General features: G+C 46.3%; 1 protein-coding gene across 6 annotated transcripts; it reads left to right on the top strand.

Moving 5' to 3' along the window:
* Positions 1 to 27,612, top strand: ZNF544 (zinc finger protein 544). 6 transcript variants are annotated; one of them, XM_032388577.1, is made up of 7 exons: positions 1 to 499; positions 8,636 to 8,728; positions 10,548 to 10,674; positions 10,983 to 11,066; positions 14,500 to 14,687; positions 18,899 to 18,977; positions 27,376 to 27,612. In XM_032388577.1, the coding sequence occupies exons 2-6, from the start codon at positions 8,684 to 8,686 to the stop codon at positions 18,932 to 18,934; spliced, it is 480 nt and encodes a 159-aa protein (XP_032244468.1). In that variant the 5' UTR covers positions 1 to 499; positions 8,636 to 8,683; the 3' UTR covers positions 18,935 to 18,977; positions 27,376 to 27,612. The 6 variants fall into 6 exon arrangements, with proteins under 6 accessions (XP_032244468.1, XP_032244467.1, XP_032244466.1 ...); XM_032388576.1 differs by having other exon boundaries at positions 27,358 to 27,612; XM_032388575.1 differs by lacking the exon at positions 27,376 to 27,612 and having other exon boundaries at positions 18,899 to 19,249.
* Positions 27,613 to 27,843: the final 231 nt, after the last annotated feature.

Below are 27,843 nucleotides of genomic sequence, written 5' to 3'. Positions count from 1 at the left end.
CATTGCCCCGCGCGCTCAGGTGAGCCTGAAACGGGGCGTGGAGGCTCAGCTGCCGGCTGGGCGGGGCCAGGGCGGGCCGCGGGGACCTGCGCCGCGCCGGAGGAGGTCCCTTCTCCCGCCGGGCTGCGCATGGGCCTGTCGCATGCGAGTCCCTCCGGCTGCAGAGACCGGGAGGAAGCTTGTGCAGCCAGGACCCCCCTGCAGCTGAGCGCGGCTGGATGGGACCTTGTCTGAGGTTCTCCTACTCCGGGACGGAAGCCCTCCTGCTGCAAAGGAGGCCAGCTGTTGGGGGTTTCAGGCCGGCATATGGGAATCTGGGGCCTGCCCACCCAGACGCGTCTTTTTTTCCTCCCTCGGCTCGTTAACGCCGCCTACCCCGGAGGCGCTCCGTGCGGGAGCTGGTAGCCCAGAGCCTGCTGGCAGCGGCCCCGGCAAGTGAGGCTTTCTTTTCCCCAGCGTCCAGCCCAGCCTCAGAACTTGGACACGTTTTCTTCCACTGGTACGTGATCTTGGACTCAGTTTGAAGACAAAGTGCATGTTTTCCGAGGGAACAAAGAATTAGAGGCAGTCCAGGTAGAGCACCAGCAAACTCTGCGTCTACGGTGTTGAGGTGCCGGTATTGGTTGTGTTCGTTGATACCCCGTGTTAGGGGCTGGGTGAGAGAGGGGCTGGAGGTGTAAAGAGCCCCCGTGTTAGGGGCTGGGTGAGAGAGGGGCTGGAGGTGTAAAGAGCCGGGACGTGAAGCTGTCCTGTGCGTAAGGGCTTGGAGTTGGATTTCAAAGAGCCTCAGAGTAGAATCATCTGGCTGTAGAAATGACTCAGTGCAAGAGAGAGTGCAAAGGGAGTGGGAATAGCTGAGGAGGACTCTGAGTTTCCATTTCTAGTGAGGAACTAGGATGGAGGTCACAGAGAGAATTCCTGGTCACCCAGATGTGTTGAGTTGAGGAGTCTATGGGATGTAGGGCTGGAAATAGAGGAGGAAATGGCAGGGGCAGGGAGGTCTGGGCTGAACATGAAGCCTGGGGCAGCACTTGAGACCCCACCCCACAGGCAGGGAAAGAGCAAACTGGAAAAGGAAGGAGAAAGCAGCCTCCGCCCCAGCCCTGCAGACCGAGGGACTCTGCCACACCAGCCCCTTCTCAGGTCCAGCATGAGGAATAGAAGGGGGCTTTTATGTTCAAGTATAATCGATGTGACTAAGTCTGCTGTGTCCTGTGTGTCAGTATGACATTAAGCTCTATAAATGCAACTCATTTAATCGCAGCAGCACCATGACACAAGACCAGCTATTCTCCCAGATGTCTACAGAAGAAGAAACTGAGGCCTAGGGAGGTTAAGGAGGTCTGTTTAAGAACTAGGAATTACAGAGGCAAGTGGTGGAGCTGGGACTTGGAAAGCAGGCAGTGTGACTGCAGAGTAGCTTTCCCAGCCCTTGCCCTCAGATTCCTCCAGACAAGGAAGGAGAGGCTGGGAGGGTGGAAATGGTCACAGGCAGTGGGAGACTGCCCAGGGATGGGCAGGAGTGTCGGAACAAGACGGATGGATACAGAATCTTGGTCAGCTTCCTTGCGTGTGGTGTACATTTGTAGTGTGTGTGTTTAGGAGTGAGAGGGCAGAGAGAGGATGGACAGGGTGAAGACGGGGGGACTGGAGTGTTGGCTGCTCTGAGGGCCTAGCTGTGAGGAACAGGAGCATGGAAGTAGCTGGGGGGGGCACTGGGATGCAGGAGTTTACTCGATCAGAAGGAAAGTCTCTCCCCTGAGAAATTGAAGGGAGCCATTTGGGACGGTGTGGGCTTAGAGGAGTCTGTGTGCCAGGAAGGTGGTGAGGTCTACGGCCACTGATTGGAGTGAATCTGCACAGATCAGATAATAGTGAGAGGGGTGGGAAGGGTGAGTGTGAACATGGATTGGTTGCTGTGGGTGCAATAGAGACAGTCTCATACCACCTAGGACTCAGAAACCATCAGGGTCAGGCAGAGAGGGTGGCCCGTAGCCTGAGGCAGATCGTGCAGAGCTCCTGAGTGAGAGAGGCTGAGGTGGGTCCTTGATGGAGGATTCAAGGAAGAGGGCAGGGGCAGTGGGCTGGGCAAGGGTGTCCCAGAGGGAGAGGCAGAGAACCAGGACGGCAGTGTGCTCAAGGCAGTGGGCTGTAGAGCTCCTGGCTTCCTCGTCCTCAGCCATGAGGCCTTGACTAAGTTTTATTCAAGCTCTTTCTGCCTCAGTTGCCTCATCCACAAAATGGGGACAATACGGTTTATTTTCCCTGGGCAAACCAAACAGTTCTATCTAGCACACAAGTGTGTAAATAAAAAACTGTATATACAATTCAGCTTGACATTATATTTTAAATAATTTAAATTTATATAAATTTTATTTTATATTCTAATTTGTCTTCTTAATCAGTCAAATTCTAAAATGTAGGTTGACGTGGGACACCTGGGTGGCTCAGTCGGTTAAGCGTCTGCCTTCGGCTCAGGTCATGATCCCAGGGTCCTGGGATCGAGTCCCACATCGGGCTCCTTGCTCAGCAGGGAGCCTGCTTCTCCCTCTGCCTGCTGCTTCCCCTGCTATGCTTTCTCTCTCTCTCTCTGACAAATAAATAAATTAAAAAAAAAAAAATGTAGGTTGACGTTTCCCATGTGGTTTTTCTCATCTTTATGTTACCAAGTTTTTGCTTTATATTTTTGCTATAGTATCTGTTGGGCAAATGAATGGTCAAGATTATTATATCTTCCTACAGCCCAACTTTTTTTTTTTTTTTTTTAAAGATTTTATTTATTTATTTGAGAGAGAGAGAATGAGAGAGAGCGAGTACATGAGAGGGGGGAGGGTCAGAGGGAGAAGCAGACTCCCCGCTGAGCAGGGAGTCCGATGCGGGACTCGATCCAGGGACTCCAGGATCATGACCTGAGCCGAAGGCAGTTGCCCAACCAACTGAGCCACCCAGGCGCCCAGCCTACAGCCCAACTTTTATCCCTAAAAAATGTCTTTCTCTTAGTGATATTGCACTAAAGTTTAGGCCACATCCTTTTTTTTTTTTTTTTTTTACTATCATTTTATCAATATCTTTATACTTAAAACTTGTTCTGTCTTTTTTTTTTTTAATATTTTTATTTATTTATTTGACAGAGAGACACAGCGAGAGAGGGAACACAAGCAGGGGGAGTGGGAGAGGGAGAAGCAGGCTTCCCGCTGAGCAGGGTCTGGGATCATGACCTGAGGCAAAGGCAGACGCTTAACCATCTGAGCCACCCAGGCGCCCCTGTTCTGTCTTTTTGATGGTGGGATTCCTGTAATCAGGCTCTTGATAATTCAGACTGTTGTTATGCATTGCCTGTTGTTATGCATTGCCTGTTGTTATGCATTGCTTTGCATTTGTAACAAATTCCCTTCACAATAGCTCTTGTCACCACACTTCAGTCTTCCTTTCTGGTGAGGCTGGACAGCTTCCTGAATGTTTGTTCCCTTGTTTGTGCCTTAGCTATTCAGACTCTTTGCATTTATCTGTTGGTGACTTTTTAAAAGAAAATGATGACTTAAGAAGGCCCTCCTAGAGGTTTTAAAGTCTCAGCTTACCCACTTCTCAGAACAAATCACAGAGATAAAAAGCAATAAATAAGAAAAGCGGCAGCAGAAAAGCTTGTGGCCTCCAGAACTGTAAGAGAATAAATTTCTGTTGTTTTAAGGTACTGTGCTTGTGGCAGGTTGTTACAGCAGCCACAGGAAACTAATACACCAGGCAAGCAGCTTGCTCATCCGTGGAAGGGTTTGTCAGCCGATTTGTCAGCAAGTAAGGTAAGGGGGACTGTGGCTCTGGTTTAAGATTAAGGCCATTGCTCTGGCAAAGCCCAGCCTAGAGCATGGCTCATCCTCCGATGCTGCAGAAACCAGACCCCACATCCACCAACACTTTGCTTTACTTTCTGCTCATTCATAGAGATACCAGTGCTGCTTTTTGTCCCTGCTGTGTCTCTTGCATGTTTTGTTTTGTTTTGTTTTAAGATTTTATTTATTTAGGGGCGCCTGGGTGGCTCAGTCGTTAAGCGTCTGCCTTTGGCTCAGGTCATGGTCCCAGGGTCCTGGGATCGAGCCCTCCATCGGGCTCCCGGCTCAGCGGGGAGCCTGCTTCTCCTCTCCCACTCCCCCTGCTGTGTTCCTTCTCTCGCTGTCTCTCTCTCTGTCAAATAAATAAATAAATCTTTAAAAAAAAAAAGATTTTATTTATTTATATGAGTGAGAGAGGGAGAGAACAAGCATGAGTTGAGGGAGGGGCAGAGGGACGTCTACACTCCTGGAAGGTGACACCCCAACTCCTACACTCGGGAAACTCCCGGACCTCACCCCATGTATCTCTTTATCTAGTTGTTCGTCTGTATCCTTTATCATATACTTTAATAAACTGGCAGGTGTATATGTTCCCTTGAGTTCTGTGAGCCACTCCAGCAAATAATTGGATCGAAGGAAGAGGAGGTCATGGGAATCTTCACTTTGTAGCTAAGTCAGAAGTTGTGGGTAACCTGGGGACCTGCTCCTTGTGATTGGCATCTGAAGTGGGTGGGGCTGTCTTGTGGAAGTGAGCCCTTAACCAGTGAGATATGATCTGCTGGTGTCACAGAGAAGTGTTTGGTATGGGGAAAAAACCCACACATTTGGTGAGCAGAAGGGTCAGAAGTGTTAGGAATATTGGAGTAAAGGAGAAACTCAGGAGAAAAGACTGGGTTTTTCCCAACTCATTGTCTGAACCAGCGCTCCATGTGTGAACTTTTAATCCAGAAAGTAACTTCCAGAGCTTGTGGAGGAATTTGAACTTTAACCTGAGGACAGTGGGAAGCTGCCACACAGTGACAGAAGCTGCAATCTACCGTGGTCCCTCTGGCTTGCTGGGAGAAAGGGGAAAGACAGGCCATAGGACCCAGTCGGATCTTCTTCAGTAAGCCAAGCAAAAAGCAATGGCTAGGCCAGACATCAGAGACCAAGGGTGTGGAGAGGCACATGATATTTGAAACGTGGGGACCCTGGGTCTTTGTAACTAACTGAATGTGACAAGTGAGAGTGAAGGAGGGGTCAAGAAGGACTTCAGGTGTCCCAGCTCAACATCCTGTATTTTCAATACACATGTGAAGATCAGAGAGTCAAACATTTCCAGGTTAGGAAGTACATACGTGAGTGGTCTGCAGTGCATCAGGTAGAGACCATGTGTAGGTTTGTGGCCCAGGGGCTCTACTTTTGCCATCACCTCTCCTCCGTCCCTGACCCTCCTACGTCCCTCTTTATCAGGATCATTGTGTTGACATCAGGCCCACCAGAAAATCCGGGAGAATCTCCCCATTTCAAGATTCTGAACTAAATCATGTTTCCAGAGTCACTTTTGCCTGCATGGTAACATATTCACAAGATCTGGGGACTAGCACATGGAAATCTTTTGGGGGCCATTAGTCAGCCAACCACAGACATGGTCAAAAATTTTGCAAAACCCTAATCAGTGTGCAAAGGGGGATCAGGTGAGACAGGTGCCCTGTGCCACGGGCAGACGAGGAAAGGATGGTGTGGACACAGGTTTAGTGGCATTCTGGTGTGCGACAGCCTTTTGTGTGGGTTCTCCTTCCGGTGAGTGAGAGGTGAGTGTCCTCAAAGTTTGCTGTCATTTCTGTCCTGAGTAGCTTCTGAGTTTTCCATCTTACTCAGGAAGAGAAGATGATGAAAATAAGGAGGGCTGAGTGAGCCAGATTTCCTGCAGCTCTGCTAATCTGTGAGATCGGCCCAGAGCTGGAGTCCTGGTGCTCCTGGGACGCGGCCTTGCCCTTGTAGAGCGGCTTCTCAGCCTTGGCAGTGTTGATGTTGGAAGCGGAGTCATCCTCTGGTAGGGGAAATGTTGAGTACTGCCTCTTACTTCTACTCAGGCCTCTGCAAGTTGTGACAACCACATGTCTTCAGACGTTCCCAGATGTCCCTTGAGGGCAGATCTGCCCCCAGTTGAGAACCACTGCTGTCCAGAAAGGGCCAACTTTCTCACACTTCCTGGAGATGTTTCTCTTTGTGGGTCCTTTAGTTGAGCCTGAGACTCACTTTGTAGGGGTGTCCCCAGGCAAACAGACATTTTATCAGGTAGGATCTCCCCAGGGGCTCAGAGGTTACCTCCCAGCAGCTGGTCAGGGAACAGGCCTTCCTTTGGAATGTGTGGGGCATGGACCACCCAGGCCTGCTGGGTCGACCTGTTGTGCACGCTCATATGTTAGGTGTGTGCTGTGGACAGTGTGGACATTCCAGCATCATTGTGGATGGATGGAACTTTTACCTTTTTTGGTATGGGGGTGGTTCTGTTCTTTTAAGTTAATGCTGGGAGTCAGGTAAATGTGTACACCAGCTCTAAAAGTTGAAAGTTGAACATTTTGTCACAGACTTATGTTCTGCCTTAAACGTTTTTTAGTGGGATACAAATGTTCCCCCCCCCCCCAAAAAATTTCTTATTTGACAGCTGTTCGAATCATTCTGGCATTCCATTTCTTGCATGGTTATTGCTGCCTTGTCTGTACTGGCCTGAGTGCCAAGCTAAGAGACAACCCTGCATTTTGAAGCCATTGTCTTCTGCTTCAATAGTGAACTGGCTACTCAGCACTTTCCTCTATTTATTTATTTGTTTATTTATTTTCTTGCTTGCTTAAAAGTTTATTTATTTATTTTTAGAGAGTGCATGCAGGGGGAGGGAGGGGAGGGAACAGAGGGTGAGGGAGAGAAAGAATCTTAAGCAGGCTCCACACCCAGCGCAGAGCCCAACACATAGGCTTGACGCGGTGCTCAGTCTCACGACCCCGAGATCATGACCTGAACTGAAATCAAGAGTAGGACGCTTAACTGACTGAGCCACTCAGGTAGCCCAGCACTCTCCTTTCTGTAGTGATTCTCAGAGGACTTGAGTGCTCGTTTTGCCTGAAGGATATTAGGTTTGTGTGACAAAGAGAGGTTGGGACCCACCATGAAGGTGATGGCCAGAAAAGAGTGTCTGCAGAATTAAGTGTGGGAAAGGAGTTCTCAGACCCCAGCTGTGTTGGAAGCAGTAGAGTTCTCAAAACAGATTGTCTTGGAAACGAGAGAGCACAGTGGGAAGCTGCCTCTGGGGCTTTTGTGGTTTTAGCAGCTGCAGGTGTTGAGGTCCCCGCCCATCTGTAGGCACCGTGCGCCTGCTGGCTCTGGCCAGGAGTGGCCCCCAGCACGCTCTCCCGGGAGCTCAGGACCTAAGAGAAACCCCAGCACCTGGACAAGCTCAAAGAGATGACACTGGTTGAGGAACTGACCCAAACATTTGAAGGCAAAGGTGAGAACTGCCAAAAACGTGAGGCATGGAGAGAGCGCACTTGCCCTGATATGTGACTTGATTCTTGATTCTCCAGGGAAATGAGTTTTACAGAGAAAGTAGAATAAGAAAAATGCCAGCATTCAGTCCTGGGAGAATAGCAAGTGTCTGCCTCCTGGAAGCAACGAATGAGAGGCCTGGATTTCCCTGGGCTTCCAGCCCAGATGATACCTGTTCTGTTTCAAAGGGGTGAGGGTCCCAGGTTCTCTGTGACCTGGATGGCACCATACAAATGAAAGATGCTGTCTGGCAGAATGAGCAGTAGCTCCGTGTGAACAAATGCACGAACGCAGCATACATTTCTGGAATGTTGGTTCGTCTGGAGTGACCAGTGACTAGATAGATGGTGTGTGTGCACACAGGTGTAGATGTGCTTTTGATACAAGTGGGTGAGCAGGAGGTAAATACGGGGAAGGGTTTAAGGCAGGATGTGGCAGGATTTTTGCCTGGCTGTCTCAGTGGGACAGTGACAGGACTGCAGCCAAGCTATTAGATAAGTAGAGCGTGGGAAGCAATGACAAAGTCCAGTAAAGTACCAGATGATAGGTGTGCCCCCCCACACACAATGGGGCAGCATCCTGCACCTTCAGAGTGGCTTTGGGGAGTGCGCACCTGGGACAGCACCCCCCAACAGAGTGCTCTTAGCTGTCCTCTTGGGGATTTTCATCCTCCTTGTCCCCATCCCCCCCAACCCCATTTTTGGAAACCAGCTGATGTTTTACTGGGATACTTAAAAAATTGTGCATCTTTTTTTTTTTTTTTGGAAGCCAGCTCATGTTTCACTGGTATTCAAAAATTGTACAGTTTTCTTGAGAGATTAGCTGATGGTTCATTGGGATATTTTAAAATTGTACCGTTGTCTTAACTCTGCTTCTACCTCCCCCGATTTAGTCTCTTGAAATGACAGGAAAAACTGGCCAGTCCATTATCTGGGTGTTGAGGGATGGCTGTGTATCTGTGGGCTCACAGTTCAGATATACGCACATGTGCCTGGGCATCTTCCTTGAGCCTGGGATAGCCCAGGTCCATCCCTAGGCTCAGATCTGGGCAGGCTGGCCCATTCCACATCTGGAAAACTGGCTTGGCTGCCACAGCTGACCTCAGAGCCTTGGACTTCTTAAGGCACTTGGTCAGAGCCCTGTCTCCCAACTCCTCATACTCTAAGGGAATGTTCCTCAGATGGCGCTGGCAGCCCTCTCCTTTGTCAGGGGTTGAGAGTGGGCTCAGTCATGTGGGCTTACTGAGGTGGGGCTGAATTCCTAATTGTTCCCTGCTTCACCAGCCCTGCCTCCTGAGGACCTCTGCCCTGCTCACGACAGCTTCTTCAGGTATGAGGAGGAAATGGAAGCACATTCTCAACGTGGTCCCATCGCAGGTGAGTTAGAGACCTTTTCTCTCTTTGCCTCAGTCTCCTTAGCTATAAAAATGGGTCCAGGAATAGCACCCACCTCCTCAGGCCAGCACGTGAGGGCACTGTAATGCTGCCCTGTGCCTTCATGTGAAAGCCAAAGGCTCTCTGTAGATAAAGCACCTACCCTGTATGGATGAACCAGGAGCTCCTAGGACCAGACTGAACATGCGTCTTCCACACCTGGTTCCCTGGGACAGGTCTCGGGCTCAGACTTTGTGATGGCTGCACAGCAGGCTCTTGAGGATGGGCAGAACTAAGCGTCCATACCCCATTCAGCCACCCTGGGCCCTTGACCCTCACTAAGACTACTCATGAGGGCAGCCCAGAGTGTCCCCTTAAAGTGCCACAGTTGCCCTTAGATGGCTCACAGTGCAGCACATAGTGGGGCAAGGGGCGGGTCCCTGACCTCATGTAGCGTCACAACACCACACACATTGTCTTTGTGCTTCCTGGGTGCCAGGGGGTTACTTCCCCTCATGTCCTGTGAGACTCCCCAATGCAGGGGGCTGTCTTCATGAGGGAGGGCAACTCATGCCAGAGGAGTTCAGGGATGTGTCCATGTGTCCATCACGTAAGTCGTGAAGCTGAGATGCCAACTCAGGCCTGGCCCCCCAAGGCCAGGACACATGGCTATTTGCCTCTCAGCCTTCTTTGAGAGCAGGCTTGACCCAGCGCTTTCTGTAAAGGGCCAGGTAGGAACTGTTTTAGGCTCTGTGGGCCACACACAGTCTTTGTCTCATTCTTTATTCACATAGTCGTTTAAAAATGTAAAATTCAATTCTTACCTGTGTTAGTCCATTCGTGCTGCCATAACAAAATACCACTGGGTGGTATTAAGCAACAGACATTTATCTTCTCAAAATTTTGGAAACTAGAAATCCAAGATCAAGGTGCCAGCAGTGTTGCTTTCTAGTGGGGACTCTCTTCCTGACCTGCAGATGGCACCTTCTCTGGATCCTCACACGATAGGGAGCGAGGCCCCTGGTGTCACCTCTTCTGCTTATAAGGATACCAATTTCATCGCATGAGAGCCCTGCCCTTATGACCTCCATTAGCCTTAATTACTTCTATAAATTCCCTGTCTCCAAATACAGTCACTTTGGGGGGTAGGCCCTCAACATGTGAGGTTGAGGGGAAACAATTCAGCTCATGGCATTAGCCTTCTAAAAACATACCATAGCCCTTGGGGCGCCTGGGTGGCTCAGTCGTTAAGCGTCTGCCTTCAGCTCAGGTCATGATCCCAGGGTCCTGGGATCGAGCCCCGCATCGGGCTCCCTGCTCAGCGGGAAGCCTGCTTCTCCCTCTCCCACTCCCCCTGCTTGTGTTCCCTCTCTTGCTGTCTCTCTCTCCCTCTGTCAAATAAATAAATAAATTACACACACACACACACACACACACACACACACACACACACACGCCCATAGCCCTGATTTGTCCTGTGGGCCAAAGGTTGCTGATCCCTGATTTAGAACAAGCTCCTTGACTTCAAATCTGTGATTTTTGTAGAGAAGCTATGGGTGGGGATCTCCGAGTGGGGTTCCTATTGTTTCCTACTACAAAAAATCAGAAGCACTAGTGTGACCAGTGATAGATGAGACATCAGGGAGAAGTGAAAACACCATGGGCCTGGGTCTGTGTCTGATCCCAAAGGTGGGAACCCCATGAGTGCTCACAGATGTCATCTTGAGCCCATGTCCGCTCCCTCCCAGTGCTTCCCAATCCCCCTGACCCGACCTCCACGCTGGGGAGGCGGAGCCCCATGTTAACACGGGTGATGTTTCAGCCACCTGTGAGCTTCAAGGACGTGGCTGTGACCTTCACGCAGGAGGAGTGGGGACAGCTGGATCTGGCCCAGAGGAGACTGTACCGCAACGTGACTCTCGAGACCTGCAGCCACCTGGTCTCTCTGGGTAAGACAAACTCTGCCCATCACAGCAGTTTTCTGCTTCAGGGACTCAAAGCTCTGGCTCTTCTTAAGGGTATGCCTGGGCTGCATCAGAGCGTTCCAGAAATGGATTCCTTTGAGATACAGATCCTGAATATTGCCACTCATTCTGTCTGAAAGGAGCCAAGCGTTTTGCTGGGAGTTTCCTTGGGATGTGGAGGGCCCTCCTAATCCATCCACATCTGACTCCAGGGACCGAGGGCTGGGCCAGAGGACACAGTCCTCCTCCTCTAGGCAGAGCACAAAGTCCTGTGTTTTTCCCCCATTGACCAGGGCTTCTGCTTTCCAAACCGGATGTGATCAGCTGGCTGGAACAAGGACAAGACCCATGGAGGGCAGGACAGGGACCTCCCCGAGGTGAGTGCAGGCCAGAGACCTGGTGAGTTAACATGGTGAGATTGTTTCCTGCAGAACCCTGGGTCTGAGGAGGGGAGGAGGAGCACAGAGCTTCCTTGCATCCAAGGCAACCACATTCTCATCCACATAGGCCTGTCCCTCTGCCCCCAATCCATGAAAAACACATGTCACTGTTGTCCCAACATTTCTCGTGTGTGGGTTCATTTCTGTTCCCATCTTCCCTTTAATCTTCACCCCTCAGCTTCTCCATCTATTCCCAGGTCCTTGGGCCCTCTCTTTTCTTTGGTCCCTCACCCTGACTTCCACCCAGGGCAGCAGCTCCTCAGATCTCTCCGTCACACCTGGTCTTTCCCCTGTACTTGGTTGTCCATCCCTCGTCTATGTTGGACATTCCTACAACTTCTAGATGATCCAGAGGTGTGGTGAGAACTTGTGCATCCTAGGAAATGGCAAGGACCTATTCCTTCCAAAAGAATTCCTACTAAATCAGTTCTTGGACTTGTTTTCCCACCTCTTCCCATCCCATAGGTCCACCTCCTTATATGTCCTCAGCCTGATTGGAACTCTTTTTTTTTTTTTCTTTAATAGCTGTATCGAGATACAATTCACATGCCATACGATTCACTCATTTAAAGTACGCAAAGGATTTTAGTATATTCACAGCATGTGCATTTATCACATTAATCAATTTTAGAACATGTTCATCACCCCAACTAATTGGGCTGCTTCTGATTTTGTTGTTGTTGTTTTTTTTTTTTTTTTTTTTTTTAAAGATTTTATTTATTTATTCATGAGAGACAGAGAGAGAGAGAGAGGCAGAGGGAGAAGCAGGCTCCCAAGGAGCAGGGAGCCCGATGCGGGACTCGATCCCAGGACCCTGAGATCATGACCTGAGCCGAAGGCAGACGCTCAACCATCTGAGCCACCCAGGCGCCCCTGTTGTTTTGTTTTAATTAATAAATTTTATTTATTAGAGCACTTTTATGTTTACTGAAAGTTGAGCAGAAAGTACAGAGTTCCTATAATCACCCTTACCCACCACACACACAGTTTCCTCTGTTATTAATGTCTTGTATTCTGTGGTATATTTCTTACAGTGGGTGAAGCTGTATCCACACATTACCAATAGAGATCAACAGTTTACCTTAGGTTCACTCTTGGTTGTACATTCTGCGGGTTTGGGTAAATGTATAATGCCATGTCTCCATCATTATGGTATCATGCAAGGTAGTTCCATTGCCCTAAATATCCTTTGTGTTCCACCTGTTTTTCCGTCCCTCCACCCTAACTCATGGAAACCACTGGTTATTTTGCTCTTTCTAGTTTTACCTTTTCCAGAATGTCCTGTAGTTGGAATCATGCAGTATGTGGCCTTTCTTAACTGGCTGCTTTCAGTGAGCGGTAAACATCATGTGTGTCCTTCACACCACCTTCTGACATTCCCCTAGCCAGAGGTGTTCGGTTTATCTTGTGTGTTCCTGCTCGCTCTTACCCTGTAACTCTCACCCACAGCCTCTGTTATTTTTTTCCTCTGAAGTGTCACCTAATTTTACTTGTCCTTGGTCCTTCAAATGATGCCATTCTGATTCAGTTTATGGGCAGTGTCTTTCTTCTCATCTATCATAGATACTACTTTCTAACTGACCCATACAGTCTGTTTTCCTCATTTTGCAATTTTGACGGAGACACTGTATAAAATGTCTGACCTCCTTTGCCCAGTTTCCAATGACCAGGCACATCTTGGACACATCTTAGCCACCCAAAGACTTCTTTCCTTCTTCCTGTCTCCAAATACCCTTTCACTCCCTGTCATTGTGCCATTGTTTCATTCGAAAAAGTTCTCATCATCAGGGATTCCAAGGCAACACCAAAAAGGAACACAGCAGAATCTTGGGAAGGAGAACAGTGTTGGTCGTGGGGGGTGTTGGGCTCTGATAAGGACTTTGTCCAAGAGGGAAATGTCCCCCTGGAAGTCAAAGGAGGGCCACAGAGTGTAGTTAATATTTTACCAAATGGAGGATCCTTGTCTCCTTAGCAGACATGGAGAGTGAAGCATGGGGACTTGATCAGAGGCCTCGATAGTACTAGACGTGGGTGGCTATGTGACTGAAATGGGAAGAGTGACAAGTAAAGGGGGAATCTTGGAGGATCCAGGCACGGTCCTGAGCTGGGAACCTGTACCACTCGTTAGAGGCCCAATATTTCAACAGAGGGAGGAATCCCTGTTAGAACAATAACAAGGGTGGCCATATCAGTGGTACCTGTGCTAACAGTGCACTGCAGGCCAGGCCCCCTGTGGGACTCACACATCGGTTCATTTGTGCATCAAAGTAAACCTTGCAAGCCAAGGACTTTTGTTCCTGGCTTACCGTCAAGGAAAATGAGCTTTGGAAGTTGCCAGTTAGTGAAGCCCAGTTGCAGCCCAGCCTGGCCAACTGCTGCTTCAAGTACTACAGTCCTTTCTGGGAAGTCTGTGGCATTGGTTACAGAGTGGTTAAAGAGCTTTTCTTCTGTGGGTAGCCTGAAGAAATAGTAGAAATGGTGTGTAAAGAATATTAAGTCAGTGTTGGTGTTTGGGATCCTGTTTGAAGATCCAGAATCAGAAAATAGATTAAGAATTGGGGTCAGTAGTCTAGGTTGAGGTACCAGTTAGGCTCCTGTATTAATTTCCTGTGGCTGCTGTAACATTTCCAGTTGGGTGGTGTAAAACAACATGAATTGATTCTCCCACAGTTCTGGAGGCCAGAAACCTGAAATCAATACCGTTGGGCTGAAATCAAGGTATAGAGTCAGGCTCCCTTGGAAGGGTCCAGGAGGAAATGTGTTCCTTGCCTCTTCCAGCTGCTGGTAGCTGCAGCATTCCTTGGCTCGTGCCCACATCACTTCAGTCTCTAAGGCCAGCATCTTCAAGTCTCTGTGTACCGTGTTCATATCACCTCTGTATCAAATCTCTACCTCCCACTTGTAAGGACACTTCTGGTGACATTTGGGGCCCACACAGATACTCTCCCTATCTCAATTTCCTTAATTTTTGCACCTGCGAAGACCCTTTTTCCAAATCAGGTACCGTATTCACAGGTACCAGCAATTAGAATGTAGATATCTTTGTGATTATCGAAGGCTGTATATCTTTAGGTCCAATTCTTTTGTGGATCCCTGCTTTAATCTCTACCTGCTTATTCTTACTCCTCTTCTCCCTCTTTGGGGACCAGTCCTCCTGGGTCACCTCTTCATTATCTTTCCTTTTTTTTATACTTTATCACTGATACCCTGTTTACTGATCCATCTCCTTTTTTTTTATATCCTGCATGAAATTACAATCCATGGATTAGAAACAAACCCAGAGATACCTCTCATACTTGGTGGTCTCCTTCATCCCATCCTCCCCCTCTAATGCATCTCCAGTAATTCAGGTATATTGGATTTCTTTCAGACTGGAAGAATACATTTGAAAAGAAAGAGTCAGCTTCCAAAGAGGATTTTGCTGTGGAAGAACCATTCCATCACATAGCAATGAAACACTGCATACGGGAGGAAGGCCCCTGGTTGGTGTCATTAGGAGAAAGGCAGGATTGGAGGAACCAGCTAAGGGAGCACCAGGAGGACTCTTTGAGTCAAATGGTACTTACCTCAGAGACACTGTTTGCTCAAGGGGAACATTGTGAGCATGACCTTGGGGGAAGTTACTTGAGTATAAGCCTTCTACCTCCAATAGTACCCACAAGAGCACATGTCCATACTCTTGACTCACATGTTAAAAAGTTGGAACAGAATTCAGGTTTCATTAATCATGAGAAAGGCTGGGCTGATCGGAAGCCCTATGAAAATCACCAAAGTGCTAGAGACTTCTGTCAGAGCATTTATTTGAAAAAACTTGGAAACGTTGAAATGAGAAATAAAAAGCCTTACGAATATACTGTCAGTAGTGACTCTTTCAACTGTGGTACCTCCCTTCGATTTCATAATCGACTTTTTTCAGCAGAGAACAACAGCAACGGTGCAGACTATGGAAACCTTGTTCATCATCGCATGTCTCCAAATGAACACAAGCCGATGCATTTTAGAGAATGTCAGGATGAGCGTGATGAATGCCTTGTACAAACCGAAATAAGTGATCCTAGAGAAGCACCATTTAGATGTGAGGAGGAACGTAATGCCTTCCACACAGCCTCATCTTTTACTGACTGTGACATCATTCAGACAGGAAAGAAGCCACATGCATGCAGTCAGTGTGGAAAATCTTTCAGCTGTGCCTCTAAGCTTGTTGTACACCAGAGAACACACACTGGAGAAAAGCCCTATGAATGTACTCAGTGTGGGAAGTCTTTCAGCCAGAGCTATGACCTCGTCGTACATCAGAGAACCCACACTGGAGAAAAGCCCTATGAATGTAACCAGTGTGGGAAATGCTTCACCCAGAGTTCCAAACTTACCAGGCATCAGCGAACTCACACTGGAGAAAAACCATATAAGTGTCATGAATGTGGAAAATCTTTCGGGTGGAACTCTAACCTTATTGTACATCAAAGAATTCATACTGGAGAGAAACCTTATGAGTGTACTCATTGTGGAAAGTCCTTCAGCCAGAGCTCTGACTTTGTTTCACATAAAAGGACTCACACTGGAGAGAAACCCTATAAATGTAACCAGTGTGGAAAGTCCTTCATTCGAAGCACTCAACTTATTAGGCATCTGCGAATTCACACTGGAGAGAAGCCATATAAATGCAATCAGTGTGATAAAGCTTTCACTGGGAGCTCTCACCTTATTGAGCATCAGAGAACTCATACCGGAGAGAAACCTTTTGAATGTAATCAGTGTGGGAAAGCCTTTACTGGGAGCTCTCACCTTCTTTCACATCAGAGAATTCATTCTGGAGAGAAACCATATGAATGTAATAACTGCGGGAAATCTTTTCGGCAGCGATCACAGCTTGTTGTGCATCAGCGAACCCATACTGGAGAGAAGCCTTATGAGTGCAGTCATTGTGGAAAAGCTTTCACCCAGAGGTCTCCCCTCGTTGTGCATCAAAGAACACACATTGGAGACAAGCCCTATCAGTGTAACATATGTGTTAAAGCCTTCAGTCAGAGGTCACGCCTTATTGAACATCAGAGAACACATACTGGAGAAAAGCCCTATGAATGCATTGACTGTGGAAAAGCCTTTAATGATCGGTCAACACTTACAAAACACGAGAGAACACACACTGGCGAGAAACCTTATGAATGTAATCATTGTGAAAAGGCCTTTAGTCAGCGATCTCAGCTTACTAGGCATCGGAGAATTCATACTGGAGAAAAACCCTATGAATGTAATGAATGTGGGAAGGTTTTCAGTTATAATACATCCCTTATTCAACATGAAAAAACTCATGGGAGATACCTCTGAAACAAATAATGCAATATATGTTAAGAAAAAAAAGAAGAAGAAAAAGAAGATAGCAGGAGGGGAAGAATGAAGGGGGGGAAATCAGAGGGGGAGACAAACCATGAGAGATGATGGACTCTGAAAAACAAACTGAGGGTTCTAGAGGGGAGGGGGGTGGGAGGATGGGTCAGCCTGGTGATGGGTATTAAAGAGGGCACGTTCTGCATGGAGCACTGGGTGTTATGCACAAACAATGAATCATGGAACACTACATCAAAAACTAATGATGTAATGTATGGTGATTAACATAACAATAAAAAATTAAAAAACTCATGGGAGAAAGTTGAATACTAAAGATGGAGAAGCTCACTGCCAAACCTTCATTAGACATCAGCTGACAAAGGTATGACTCTCAGTGTGGTCTGATGATCACGTGCATCAGATTTGCTCTGAGTGTTCTTGAAACTGCATATTACCAAGCTTACCTTGATCTACTAAATCAGATTCTCTGGCAGTAAAACCCAGGAGCCTGCAGTTCCCAAAAGGAGCACAAGTAATTTGTATATACATTAAAATGTGTTTATGTCTGCATTTAGATGAGAAGCTATGAACATACCACTGATTTAAAATTTTGTCAAGCTCTCAGCAGGAGTTAGGAAATTCAGTATGTAGCTATACCCACCAAATAATCTTTTTAGTGTAAACAACTACCCAAACTTTAATCAGACATTGTTCCTGTAACACATTCCTAGAAATAGTGGACTGGAAGATATTCTCTTTTTTTATTTTATTTTTTTGTACTGGAAGATATTCTTGATGCAAAGCCACGAACACTCAATCTAAGAAGAAATCTTTGCATGACGAAGTTGGTGTTGAGTGATGAAATCTGAAGCCAGCCAATGTAAAACAGCAGGTAACAAATTGGAGGAGGACTGAGGATGGAAAGTCTTCTGAAATGGTTCTAATTGGAATTAAAAGTAGACTCTGAATATATCAAGGACTCCATTGTGCTCTAATTTAACTTTGTTGCTCAGTTAGGTTGACTATAATCAGAGCTGGGGATATAGCAATATGGAAAATATCAAGTGAAGTGAAAACAGAACCCAATGTAGTATGTACACAAAATGTTATAACCACATAAAAAACATGTACACAGATGGTTAAAGTCAGCTCAGGGGCGCCTGGGTGGCTCAGTCGTTAAGCGTCTGCCTTCGGCTCAGGCCATGATCCCAGGGTCCTGGGATTGAGCCCCGCGTGGGGCTCCCTGCTCTGCAGGAAGCCTGCTTCTCCCTCTCCCACTCCCCCTGCTTGTGTTCCCTCTCTCACTGTGTCTCTCTCTGTCAAATAAATAAAATCTTTAAAAAAAAAAAAAGCTCAGCAGCATGTTTCAAAACAAAGGCTGAAGTGCAAATCAACAGTGGTGAAGAAAGTGGGAGAGGCCTTACCTGCAAATTTGAGCAAGGTGAAAGAAGGTATGAGAGCATCACCTGGAGATGCAGAGTGGAAAGGCTGAAGCTAGGATCATGTGAAGAGAGGGCTACAGCGGTCGACGCCACACCTCCCTAGCAGAGCTGTACACCAAGAGGTGGGGGAGAAAAATGGGGTTAATTGAAGATCTGTCTGTGAAACTCCAAATTTTCTCCCTTCTCTCCTATTTTTCTTGTCTTACAGTGAGTATCTGGCTGTTGGTAAGCAGAAAATAAAGTAGGAAGGAAGTTATGTACTAAAAATAGTCTGGGGGACTAGAGAATTTGGTGGATTATGTTCCAGAACAAGGACTGCCTTATTTGAGCATCCTGAGGACCTTCACCCTAACAGCTGGTTCTTGTACTTCTCACCCTCTAGAAAAGCATGCCATTAAACTGGTCTCACCCACCACTATCTTCTTTGATAGCCTCTTCAATATGGATGGGATCCAAGATGTGAAAGATGAAGAAAGCCTTCAACATGAAAGAAAAAAAAAATATGTAAGATAAAACAGAAGCCAGGCCCAAAGAGAACAGATATTTGGGGAACTAAATATGTGAAAGTTTTATTCTAAGAGTGAGTCAAAAAATAATTGCAAGTGAAAAATAAAGATGCTCTTTTTAAGATGGATTTTTTTTAGCGAGAGAGCAAGAGGGGGGAGAGGCAGAGGGAGAGGGAGAGACAATCTCAAGCAGACTCCGTGCTGAGTGCAGAGCCCAATGCCGGGCTTGATCTCACGACCCTGAGATAACGACTTGAGCTGAAACCAAGAGTCAGATGCTTGACCAATTGAGCCACCCAGGTACCCCAAGATCCATGTATTTGACCCTGATGCTAATACTTAGAATAGGCAGAGGACTCATGAAATTGGAATAAAAGGGGGGGGGATATATAATCAGATAGTTCTGATTGGCCCTTCACTGAACAGTATTTGCATAGATACGATATAAACAGTAGGTACTGAGTTTCTGTTTTTGTTTTTTGCTTTTTTTAAGGAAGAAAGCCAGAGCTGTGACAGGAGGATTTCATAATGGCAAGAGTATGATGTTCCCAGCACTGTGACTAACAGTAATGGTATGGTCTCTGGCTATTGTAAAGTAGAAGGGGAAAGAGACATAGTGGGGAGAGGAGTATCCCTGTATCCTCATCTTAGGAAGCAGCCTCTTGACTATAATATGATACATAGGTTATTTAGGAGACCAAAATTAGAGCATAAAACGGTAATAATACCAGAAATTGGAAGCAAATAGAGGAGCAACAGTGTGAGCCAAATCTACATTCCTTATCAGAGCAGGAGGTCAGTAAAGTCTATAGGCCATAAAAGATCAGAATTACAGGGGCGCCTGGGTGGCTCAGTCGTTAAGCGTCTGCCTTTGGATCCAGGGTCCTGGGATCGAGCCCCGCGTCGGGCTCCCTGCTCGGCGGGAAGCCTGCTTCTCCCTCTCCCACTCCCACTCCCCCTGCTTGTGTTCCCTCTCTCGCTGTCTCTCTCTCTCTGTGTCAAATAAAGAAAGAAAATCTTAAAAAAAAAAAAAAGATCAGAATGACACAGATGGCCTCAGGAAGAACTGGAATAGAAACAGTTAAAAGTTGTTGATGGGATGTGTGACTGTTGGGTAGGGTGGGGCAGGAGATCACTGGTTTTCTTTTTATACCTTCCATAGTAACTCATTCCCTGGTGGTACACTACTTATTTGGGTAACAAATTATTTCCAATATGTACCTATAGGTGAGCAAAACAACAGTACATGAGGACATCTACAATTGATTTGTGGGATTATATACAGTTTTCTTTCTTTTGATTCGGTGTTGCTATAATAGATTGACAATTTAAAAAACAAGAGCACAAAAAAACGATGTCAGACTTTTCTATTTGGCCAATTAGACTTTATCCAGAAGGGCAGGAAGGCTCCTTGATTTCTTAGAAGTCCCTGGTATCAAAGGGGGGTGGCTTAGTCTTTTAAGACTTGATTTTCCAGAAGCCTTAATACCAGTCAGAAGGCCCCCAAGAGTGGGGACCTGGAGAGGTGCTGGTATCCTGAGACAAGATGGAGCAAGACAGTTGTGTGAGTTTGCATAACCAAGTACTGAACGTACTTCCCCCAAGGTCACTCTGGCAGTTACCTGGTATCTGTCATAAAACCCTTTAAGTAATATAGCTCTCGTGATTCGTATGAGACCCTGAGGTTGAGATGGAAAATATCTTGGCTAGGGCAGCCCGCACAGAACAGGTGGGGACTTAGCTTCCTGATTGGGTAGTTGGTCCTGCTTGCTGCCTGCACCAGTGTTCTTGCATAGCTCTCAAGAGATGCCAGAGCATGGGAGGAAGAACCTGCCCAACAGATCCGGCAAAGTGCACGTTGTTTGACAATTCTTGTTGACCAAACATCTGAGAGGTGTCTGCGTTCAGCAAGTCATGAATGTAGCCTCCATTCAATGAAGGCACTGCTAGAGATTCAGGTACGGATGTGTGTGATGCCACAGTGTCCTCAAGTCCCTCTGTCCATAGTGGGGACTCCACGCACAGGCTTAGTGGTTATGTGCGCCTAGAGACTACGCCCAGTGGGAATTGGAAGAAGATGGAGATGAAGGGATAGGGAAAGGAAGGATGCAGCTGCTGCTATCTATGCAACCAGTGCATAGGCCCTGCTCTGATAGGTGTTCTGCCTCCTCCTCAGTGAGAAACCTGAGGCTCATCGGGGACCCGAGAAGTGGGCTCATTTGAAATAGGAACCTGAGGGGCACCTGGGTGGCTCAGTCGTTCAGCATATGCCTTTGGCTCAGGTCATGATCCCAGGGTCCTGGGATCGAGCCCCGCATCGGGCTCCCTGCTCCGCGGGAAGCCTGCTTCTCCTGCTCCAGTTCCCCCTGCTTGTGTTCCCTCTCTCGCTGTGTCTCGTTCTGTCAAATAAATAAATAAAATCTCAAAAAAAGAAAGAAGAACCTGAGACCTTTCCACCCGAATGATTCCCATACCCAGAGGCCAGTGGTTTCTGGCTGAAACACGCGTAAGACCCACCTGAGAGGAGCAGTTAGAACTGCACGTTCTGGGCCCATCTTCAGAGAGTCCCCTTGGTCAGGCTCAGGTGGTTTCTAGATATTTGCATAGTTCAAATACACTTTCTATTTTTTTCTTAACATTGTGGTGGTTTTTGTGTGTGTGTGTGTGTTTTGTTTTGTCTTTTAAAGATTTTAAAGTAATCTCTATACCCAATGGGCTCAAACACAACCCCGAGCTCAAGAGTCGCATGCTCCACCAACTGAGCCACAGAGGCACCCCTATTTTTTTCTTAACATTTTGTAAAGAGTAATCTCAAAATTGTATATCCTTGTATCTGTTTTATCTTTGTTGGTTTCATTTAAATTTGTGGCTTTTTTTTTCTTAAAAAAACTCTAAGTGATACCACATCTATTACATGTGACCCAGAGGCTCCTTTTATTATTTTTATTTTTTACTTTTTTATTTTTTTATTTATCTGACAGAGACACAGCGAGAGAGAGAACACAAGCAGGGGGAGTGGGAGAGGGAGAAGCAGGCTTTCCACTGAGCAGGGAGCCCGATGCAGGGCTCGATCCCAGGACCCTGGGATCATGACCTGAGCCGAAGGCAGACGCTTAACGACTGAGCCACCCAGGCGCCCCCAGAGGCTCCTTTTAACAAGAAACAGAAATCCATCCTCCTCCCCCTTTTCAGAATACAGGTATCAAAATAATCCTATGCATAATTTTGAACAACTAGCAGTGGAATTGTTGGGGGCCCACAAGGCCACCCCCACATCCAGAGATTTCTAGACAAATTCATGGGACTCAGCATATCATTGTACTCACAGCTAAGATTTATGAGAGTGATGCAGCAAGGATACACAGTTGGACCGTAAGGGGAAAGACAGGTGAAGTGTGGGGGAATCTATGTGCAGGTTTCCAATGCTGTCCCTCCCCTGAGGGTCGTACAGAGCTCACTGAGGACCAGGCAAGTAGGCACTTCTGTCTAGCATGTAGCAAATTCCAGACTCCTGGAGAAAAGCAGGTGCTCGGTGCAAATCACATTGTTTGCATAGTCTAGGTACAGGGAGACGTCTTTATTCAGTTGGGGTACAGACAACACTCTAAATGCCAAGTTGCCAGGGGTGCCTGGGTGGCTCAGTCGTTAAGCATCTGCCTTCGGCTCAGGCATGATCCCAGGGTCCTGGGATCGAGCCCCGCATTGGGCTCCCTGCTCGGCGGGAAGCCTGCTTCTCCCTCTCCCACTCCCCCTGCTTGTGTTCCCTCTCTCGCTGTGTCTCTCTCTGTCAAATAAATAAATAAGATCTTTAAAAAAATAAATAAATAACAGCCAAGTTGCCAGATGCCAGCCAAAGGCCAACCTTGCAAACAGGACCTTGTAACAGTTGAAGCCTTGGGCCTGCTGTGTTAATCCTTTCTGTGCAAGCTTTCATACCTCTTCAAACATGAATATATTTAGCAGTATTCACAATACCTGTTCCATTAAACTGTTTAGACTGCACCTCTAGCTGCCCTGGGTAAAGCACATGGTTCACATAATTCCTACTTGAGACTGGTTTTCAGAGTCACACCTCTGCACCTCAGACTTGAGGTTCCTCGCCATGATTCCATTTTGTAGACGTGAGCCCCATTTGTACGGCTCCAGGCTTAGCTTGAAAGCCAGAGTACCCTGAGAAGAGAACGAAAAATGATGCTGGTTTTTTTTTCTCTTATAAATACCCTAAACATAAAATGTGCACTTGTGTGTTAAACATTTTTTTTTTAATGTGAGCTCTATGCTTACATTAAAAATGTGGGGTTTGAACTCATGACTCGAGTTCAAGAGTCAAATGCTCTACCAACTGAGCCAACTAGGTGCCCCGGTGTGTTAAACATTCGTAGTAATGTTCAGGTCGAGTTTACTAGCTGGAACTTTTATTTACTAGGCAGGCATGTCACATCATGGTAGTTAATGAAGACAGCATGAGCAGAATGGTATTGACCTAAGAGGACTCTGAGATCCACTAATTGTACTTTTGTCTTTCTGGGGGCTGTGGAAGCTTCTGGTTTTCTTTCAACATCATCAGCTGTTAGCATCTTAGCTCTTGAGGATATAATACTAAGGCTATATGAATTTTGCCAATTGGCTATCAAACAATGTGCTCTGTGTATATAATATTACCCAAGAATTATTTATACTATTCATATTCATTCATGTAAGAAATGTGATGGAGGAGTTTCTGGATATTTAGGTCCTTGTTCCACTTTTTAAAAAAATATTTTATTTATTTGTCAGAGAGAGAGAGCACAAACAGGGGGAGCTGCAGGCAGAAGGAGAAGCAGGCTCCCCACTGAGCAAGGAGCCCGATGCGGAACTCAATCCCAGGACCCTAGGATCATGACCTGAGCCAAAGCTGCTTAACTGACTGAGCCACCCAGGCATCCCCTTGTTCCACTTTCAGATTGTATATTCTGTTTTCATAATCTGTCCTCTTGGCCCAATCATCTTACAGATTATGAAACTGGGCCAAGAGGACAGATTATGAACCTGCTTGCCCTCCACATAAGTATCAGAGTCGTCTTCCTCATCGGCCCAGCTCACTGTGCTCCTTTTTGGTCTTCTTCAAGTTCTCAATGTGGAAATCACAGGGAACTTATAATCATCATCTCAGCACTTGCATCTGTCACCTGCTCCCCCACACAACTGAGGTGGGTGGTTGCAGATCTCACAGAGAGCAACTCACCCACGCTGTACAAGTGATTGTTGCCGCAGGGGGTGGAGAGGGAGTCAAGACAAGGAGGCTTGGGTAATCAGCAACATCCATTATGGTTATGATTAGCTGGACAACACCCCCTTCCCCACTCACCCAACTGCCAACCCCAGTGGACAGAGACTGTAAATATTAAATCAACTGTAACCAGACTTGGGTCACTGAAAATCAGGGTTTGTCTGTTACATCAACAGAACTTAGTCCATCCTGACTGATGCCATCTAACATAAAAAAAAGGTAGTTTAAAAAAATAATTCTAACCCACCCACCCCACCTCTCACACACACACAAATGTCAGCTCATGAGGGTAGGGCTTTTATTTTCTTCACTGCCAAACAGTTCCTGCTATATAATTACCATTCTTTGTTGAAGAAATGTTGCAGAATAGTTTTATTTTATTTTATATTATTTTATTTTTACTTGAGCACTGGACGGATGATGGAGGCAATAGAGAGGGGCAGATTTGGGGAGGAACTGGACAAGATTAAAGACTCATTAGTCATATTCAGTGAGTTTTCCCTAATGAATGTGCTGTGTGACCTGGGGGTCACTTATGCTCACCTCTCTGTTCCTCAGTCCCCTCCCCTTAGATGATGGATGTTCTCCAGGTCCCATTGCCTACTGTGCAGGCTGGGATCAATCTGTGACTACCAGAGAAGAGGTTGACACAGGAGGTGTTAATCTTACTCTCTCAGGGGATGGGAATCAAGCAGTCATCCTGTGAGGGGATTCAGGGACACAGACTGAGTTGGTGGTCAAGTCTAGGCTGGAACTAGGATCTCTGGAGGGGAAAATGAAGCATCACTTCAAAACAAAGAGCCACGCCCAACTGTGTTCTCAGACACGGGATGGGGCACGGAACATGTGGAAAGAAGCCTTCCAGTTGGAGAAGATGTAATAGCTTGATGGTGGCTTCAGTGTCTCCTGCACATGGAGAAACCGTTCCCACATTGCTGCCCTCAGAGAGAGTGGCAATGGATCACCCTTTGCCTACTGCACATTGAGGCCACACATCTAGCCATCCTAGGTAGAAAACAGCTTGTGCATCAGTGCAAATTTGAGGATTCTACATCTGGCTGCTTCACAACAGGACCTTTCCCTCGTAGGTCTGGGGATTCCAGTCACCCTGTATCCTGACCTTGGAAATGCTCTGCTCCAATGGGGTTGCCTTCCCCAGCAGTCTTCCTGGTGTTTGGCCACAGCTGTGCTAAGCATCCTGGGAAGATGCTCATAGAAACCCAGCATCTTTCTCCCCTGAAATGTGAGGACAAGGGAGCTGTTCCTAGCTGTCAGGCAGAGGGCCCAGAGGGCTCCAGAGAGTCCAGAGCAGAGAGGGCACCCAATAAACACTGGATGAACTAACACATAATGACCATATGGCAAGGTAAGCAAATGGTCTGAAATTAGCTGGTAAAAGTAAAGCTAAGACAATCCAGAGTGCTTAGAAGAAATGATTCAAACATAGCCTAGCAGCAGGTAGAGAGATCTAACCTAGGGAGATGCAAATTTAAAAGACTAGTCACTGTTCCATGCCACTGGCTTTGCAAGGATTCTTTTAAAATTGTAAAGCCCATATATCAGGGGTTGGTGAGGAAGATGCACTGATGGAGAGGTGTCGAGGGGTATAGTTTCTGGAAAGACACTGGGATATGAAGAGCATTACAGGGTTTCAGACCACTTGATTCAATAACCTGTTCTGCAGGGGGTTAATTTATGTTAGTAAAGTTAAAATATACAAAGATTTTAAATGACCATGAACCAGGGCGCCTGGGTGGCTCAGACGTTAGGCGTCTGCCTTCGGCTCAGGTCATGATCCCAGGGTCCGAGGATCGAGCCCCGCATGGGGCTCCCAGCTCCGCGGGAAGCCTGCTTCTCCCTCTCCCACTCCCCCTGCTTGTGTTCCCTCTCTCGCTGTATCTATCTCTGTCAAATGAATAAATAAAATCTTAAAAAATAAATAAATAAATAAATGACCATGAACCTTTAGAAATAGTCCAACTGAAAAAAAATGGTAGAAATACCAGGAAAATGGATAAATCTAGTCATTTGGGAAACTTTAATATATTTCTCTCATTAAAAAAATGGCTGTTTAAGTAGATAAGTGATTTGCTGTGAAATGATTAACAAGCTTGACATAACGGTCACAATAGTTATATTCACACACTCATAAAACACACACACACACATTTGTGACTAACTAGGTTTTCAAACAGTTTAATACATTATTCCTGTCAAGAGCTTGGTGAGCTTTCTGTGTCCTGACAAGTTTTTCACATCAGAAAACTTTCCTCAGTGGGTGTCTTGATCATTAGCTTCTCTCTCTGTCCCTCTTTCTCCATCCGGAGTCCCCATCATTCATCCATGAGGTCTTCTGGATCTGTCTACCAGGGCTATTATCTTTTTTTTTTTAGAGATTTTACTTATATGAGAGAGAGCACAAGTGGGAAGGGGAGGGGCAGAGGGAGAAGCAGACTCCCCACAGTGTAGGGAGCCCAACACAGGGCTCACGATCCCAGGACCCTGAGATCATGACCTGAGCCAAAGGCAGACCCTTAACCAACTGAGCCACCCAGGTGCCCCTGGGCTATTATCTTTTCCATCAAGATTCCCATTTCTTTATATTTTTGTCCTGTCATGAGCTATTTCTTTTTTTTTTTTCTTTTTTTAAGATTTTATTTATTTGACAGAGAGAGACACAGCGAGAGAGGGAACACAAACAGGGGTAGTGGGAGAGGGAGAAGCAGGCTTCCCGCGGATCAGGGAGCCCGATGCGGGGCTCAATCCCAGAATCCTGGGATCATGACCTGAGCCGAAGGCAGACGCTTAACGACTGAGCCACCCAGGCGCCCCTGTCATGAGCTATTTCTTCTGTGGTTCTCTACAGACATCCTCCTCCATTCCACAAAGGTTCTTAACTTGAAAGTCGTTTTTTCAGCCCCAGAAATTCCCTATGCTCCAATTGGACCCCACTTTAAATGGATGAAATGAGACTAATATCTCAATAAAGTTGTTAAAAATAATAAGGAAGGGCCTTACATGCTTGTATGGAAAGATTTCCAGAATATTGTTAAATGAATAAAAGCAAGGAAAAATTCAATATGTGGTAGCCCACCACATGTGTAAAAGAGTGAAAAAATATTTATACATATTTACTTGTGAATGCATAATATATCTACAGAAAGACCTCCAAGAAACTAAAAATAGTAGTTGCTAATGAGGAGGGAAGTTGGTGGTAGGAGTCAAGGGACAGAGGAAGATCTCACCAGATACCCAATTGTACCTTCCGAATTTCAAGCCATGAGAATGTATTACTTGTTAAAAAAAAAGATATTTTTTACATTTTTTAAAACAATGATGAGAGCCTGAACTAATGTCCTTGGGGTGGAAATAGGAAGGAAGGAGCAGGAGAGATTTTTAGGAGAGAAAAATCCACAAGCCACAGATTCACTTTTCTAATACTACATAACAAACATCCCAAACAGTGGTTTAAAACAATGCTTTCTTTAATTTCTCACCATTCCATAAGTTGGTTGGGATCAACTGGGTGGTTTCACTTACGGCCTCTAGTGCAGTTTCAGGTAGATGCAACGGGAGCTGGATTCATTTGAAGGCTCAGAACGAAGATGATGCACTGACAAACTGGCAGTTAATGCTGGCTGCCAACGGTGAGCTCAGCTGGGATTCTTTTTTTTTCTTTTAAGATTTTATTTATTTGACAGAAAGAGAGAGCACAAGCAGGGGAAGGAAAATTGGAAACAGACATGCACACAGGGAGAAGTCACTGTGAAAATGAAGGCTGAGATCTACAGGCCAAGGGATGCCAAAGAGTGCCAGGAAACCACCAGAAGCTGAGAAAAGAGGAAGAGAGCAGTCTCTCAGGCCCTCTGAACAAGCAAACCATATAAAAACCTTGATCTCGGACTTCTAATCTCCATAATTGAGACAATAAATTTCTGTTCTTTAAGTCGCCCAGTTTGTGGTACTTTGTTATGGCAGCCCTAACAAATGAATACATTTTGTTTTGTTTAAAAAAAAAACAAACAAAAAAACCCCTACTTTATGGAAAATAACTACATTTTCCAAAACAAATAAATATTAGTGAAAAGAGAAGCACTGCATTATATTTTTGCAAATCCCTTTAATGTCCGGCTTGATGGAAAGCCCTTCAGAACTGCAGAACTCAGCAC

This window comes from Phoca vitulina, unplaced genomic scaffold, assembly GCF_004348235.1.
Source record: "Phoca vitulina isolate PV1807 unplaced genomic scaffold, GSC_HSeal_1.0 scaffold52, whole genome shotgun sequence".
In the NCBI taxonomy this organism is placed as follows: Eukaryota; Metazoa; Chordata; class Mammalia; order Carnivora; family Phocidae; genus Phoca; species Phoca vitulina.
Note: the sequence above shows the minus strand (reverse complement) of the source record. Positions and strands in the feature narration are given on the sequence as shown.

Excerpts from the sequence above, each read along its gene's own strand:
- ZNF544 (XM_032388572.1), top strand. The coding sequence starts at position 8,684 with ATGAGGAGGAAATGGAAGCACATTCTCAACGTGGTCCCATCGCAG. Across the intron at positions 10,675-10,982 it reads CAGCCACCTGGTCTCTCTGG|GGCTTCTGCTTTCCAAACCG; the intron begins GTAAGACAAACT and ends CCCATTGACCAG. Across the intron at positions 11,067-14,499 it reads AGGACAGGGACCTCCCCGAG|ACTGGAAGAATACATTTGAA; the intron begins GTGAGTGCAGGC and ends GATTTCTTTCAG.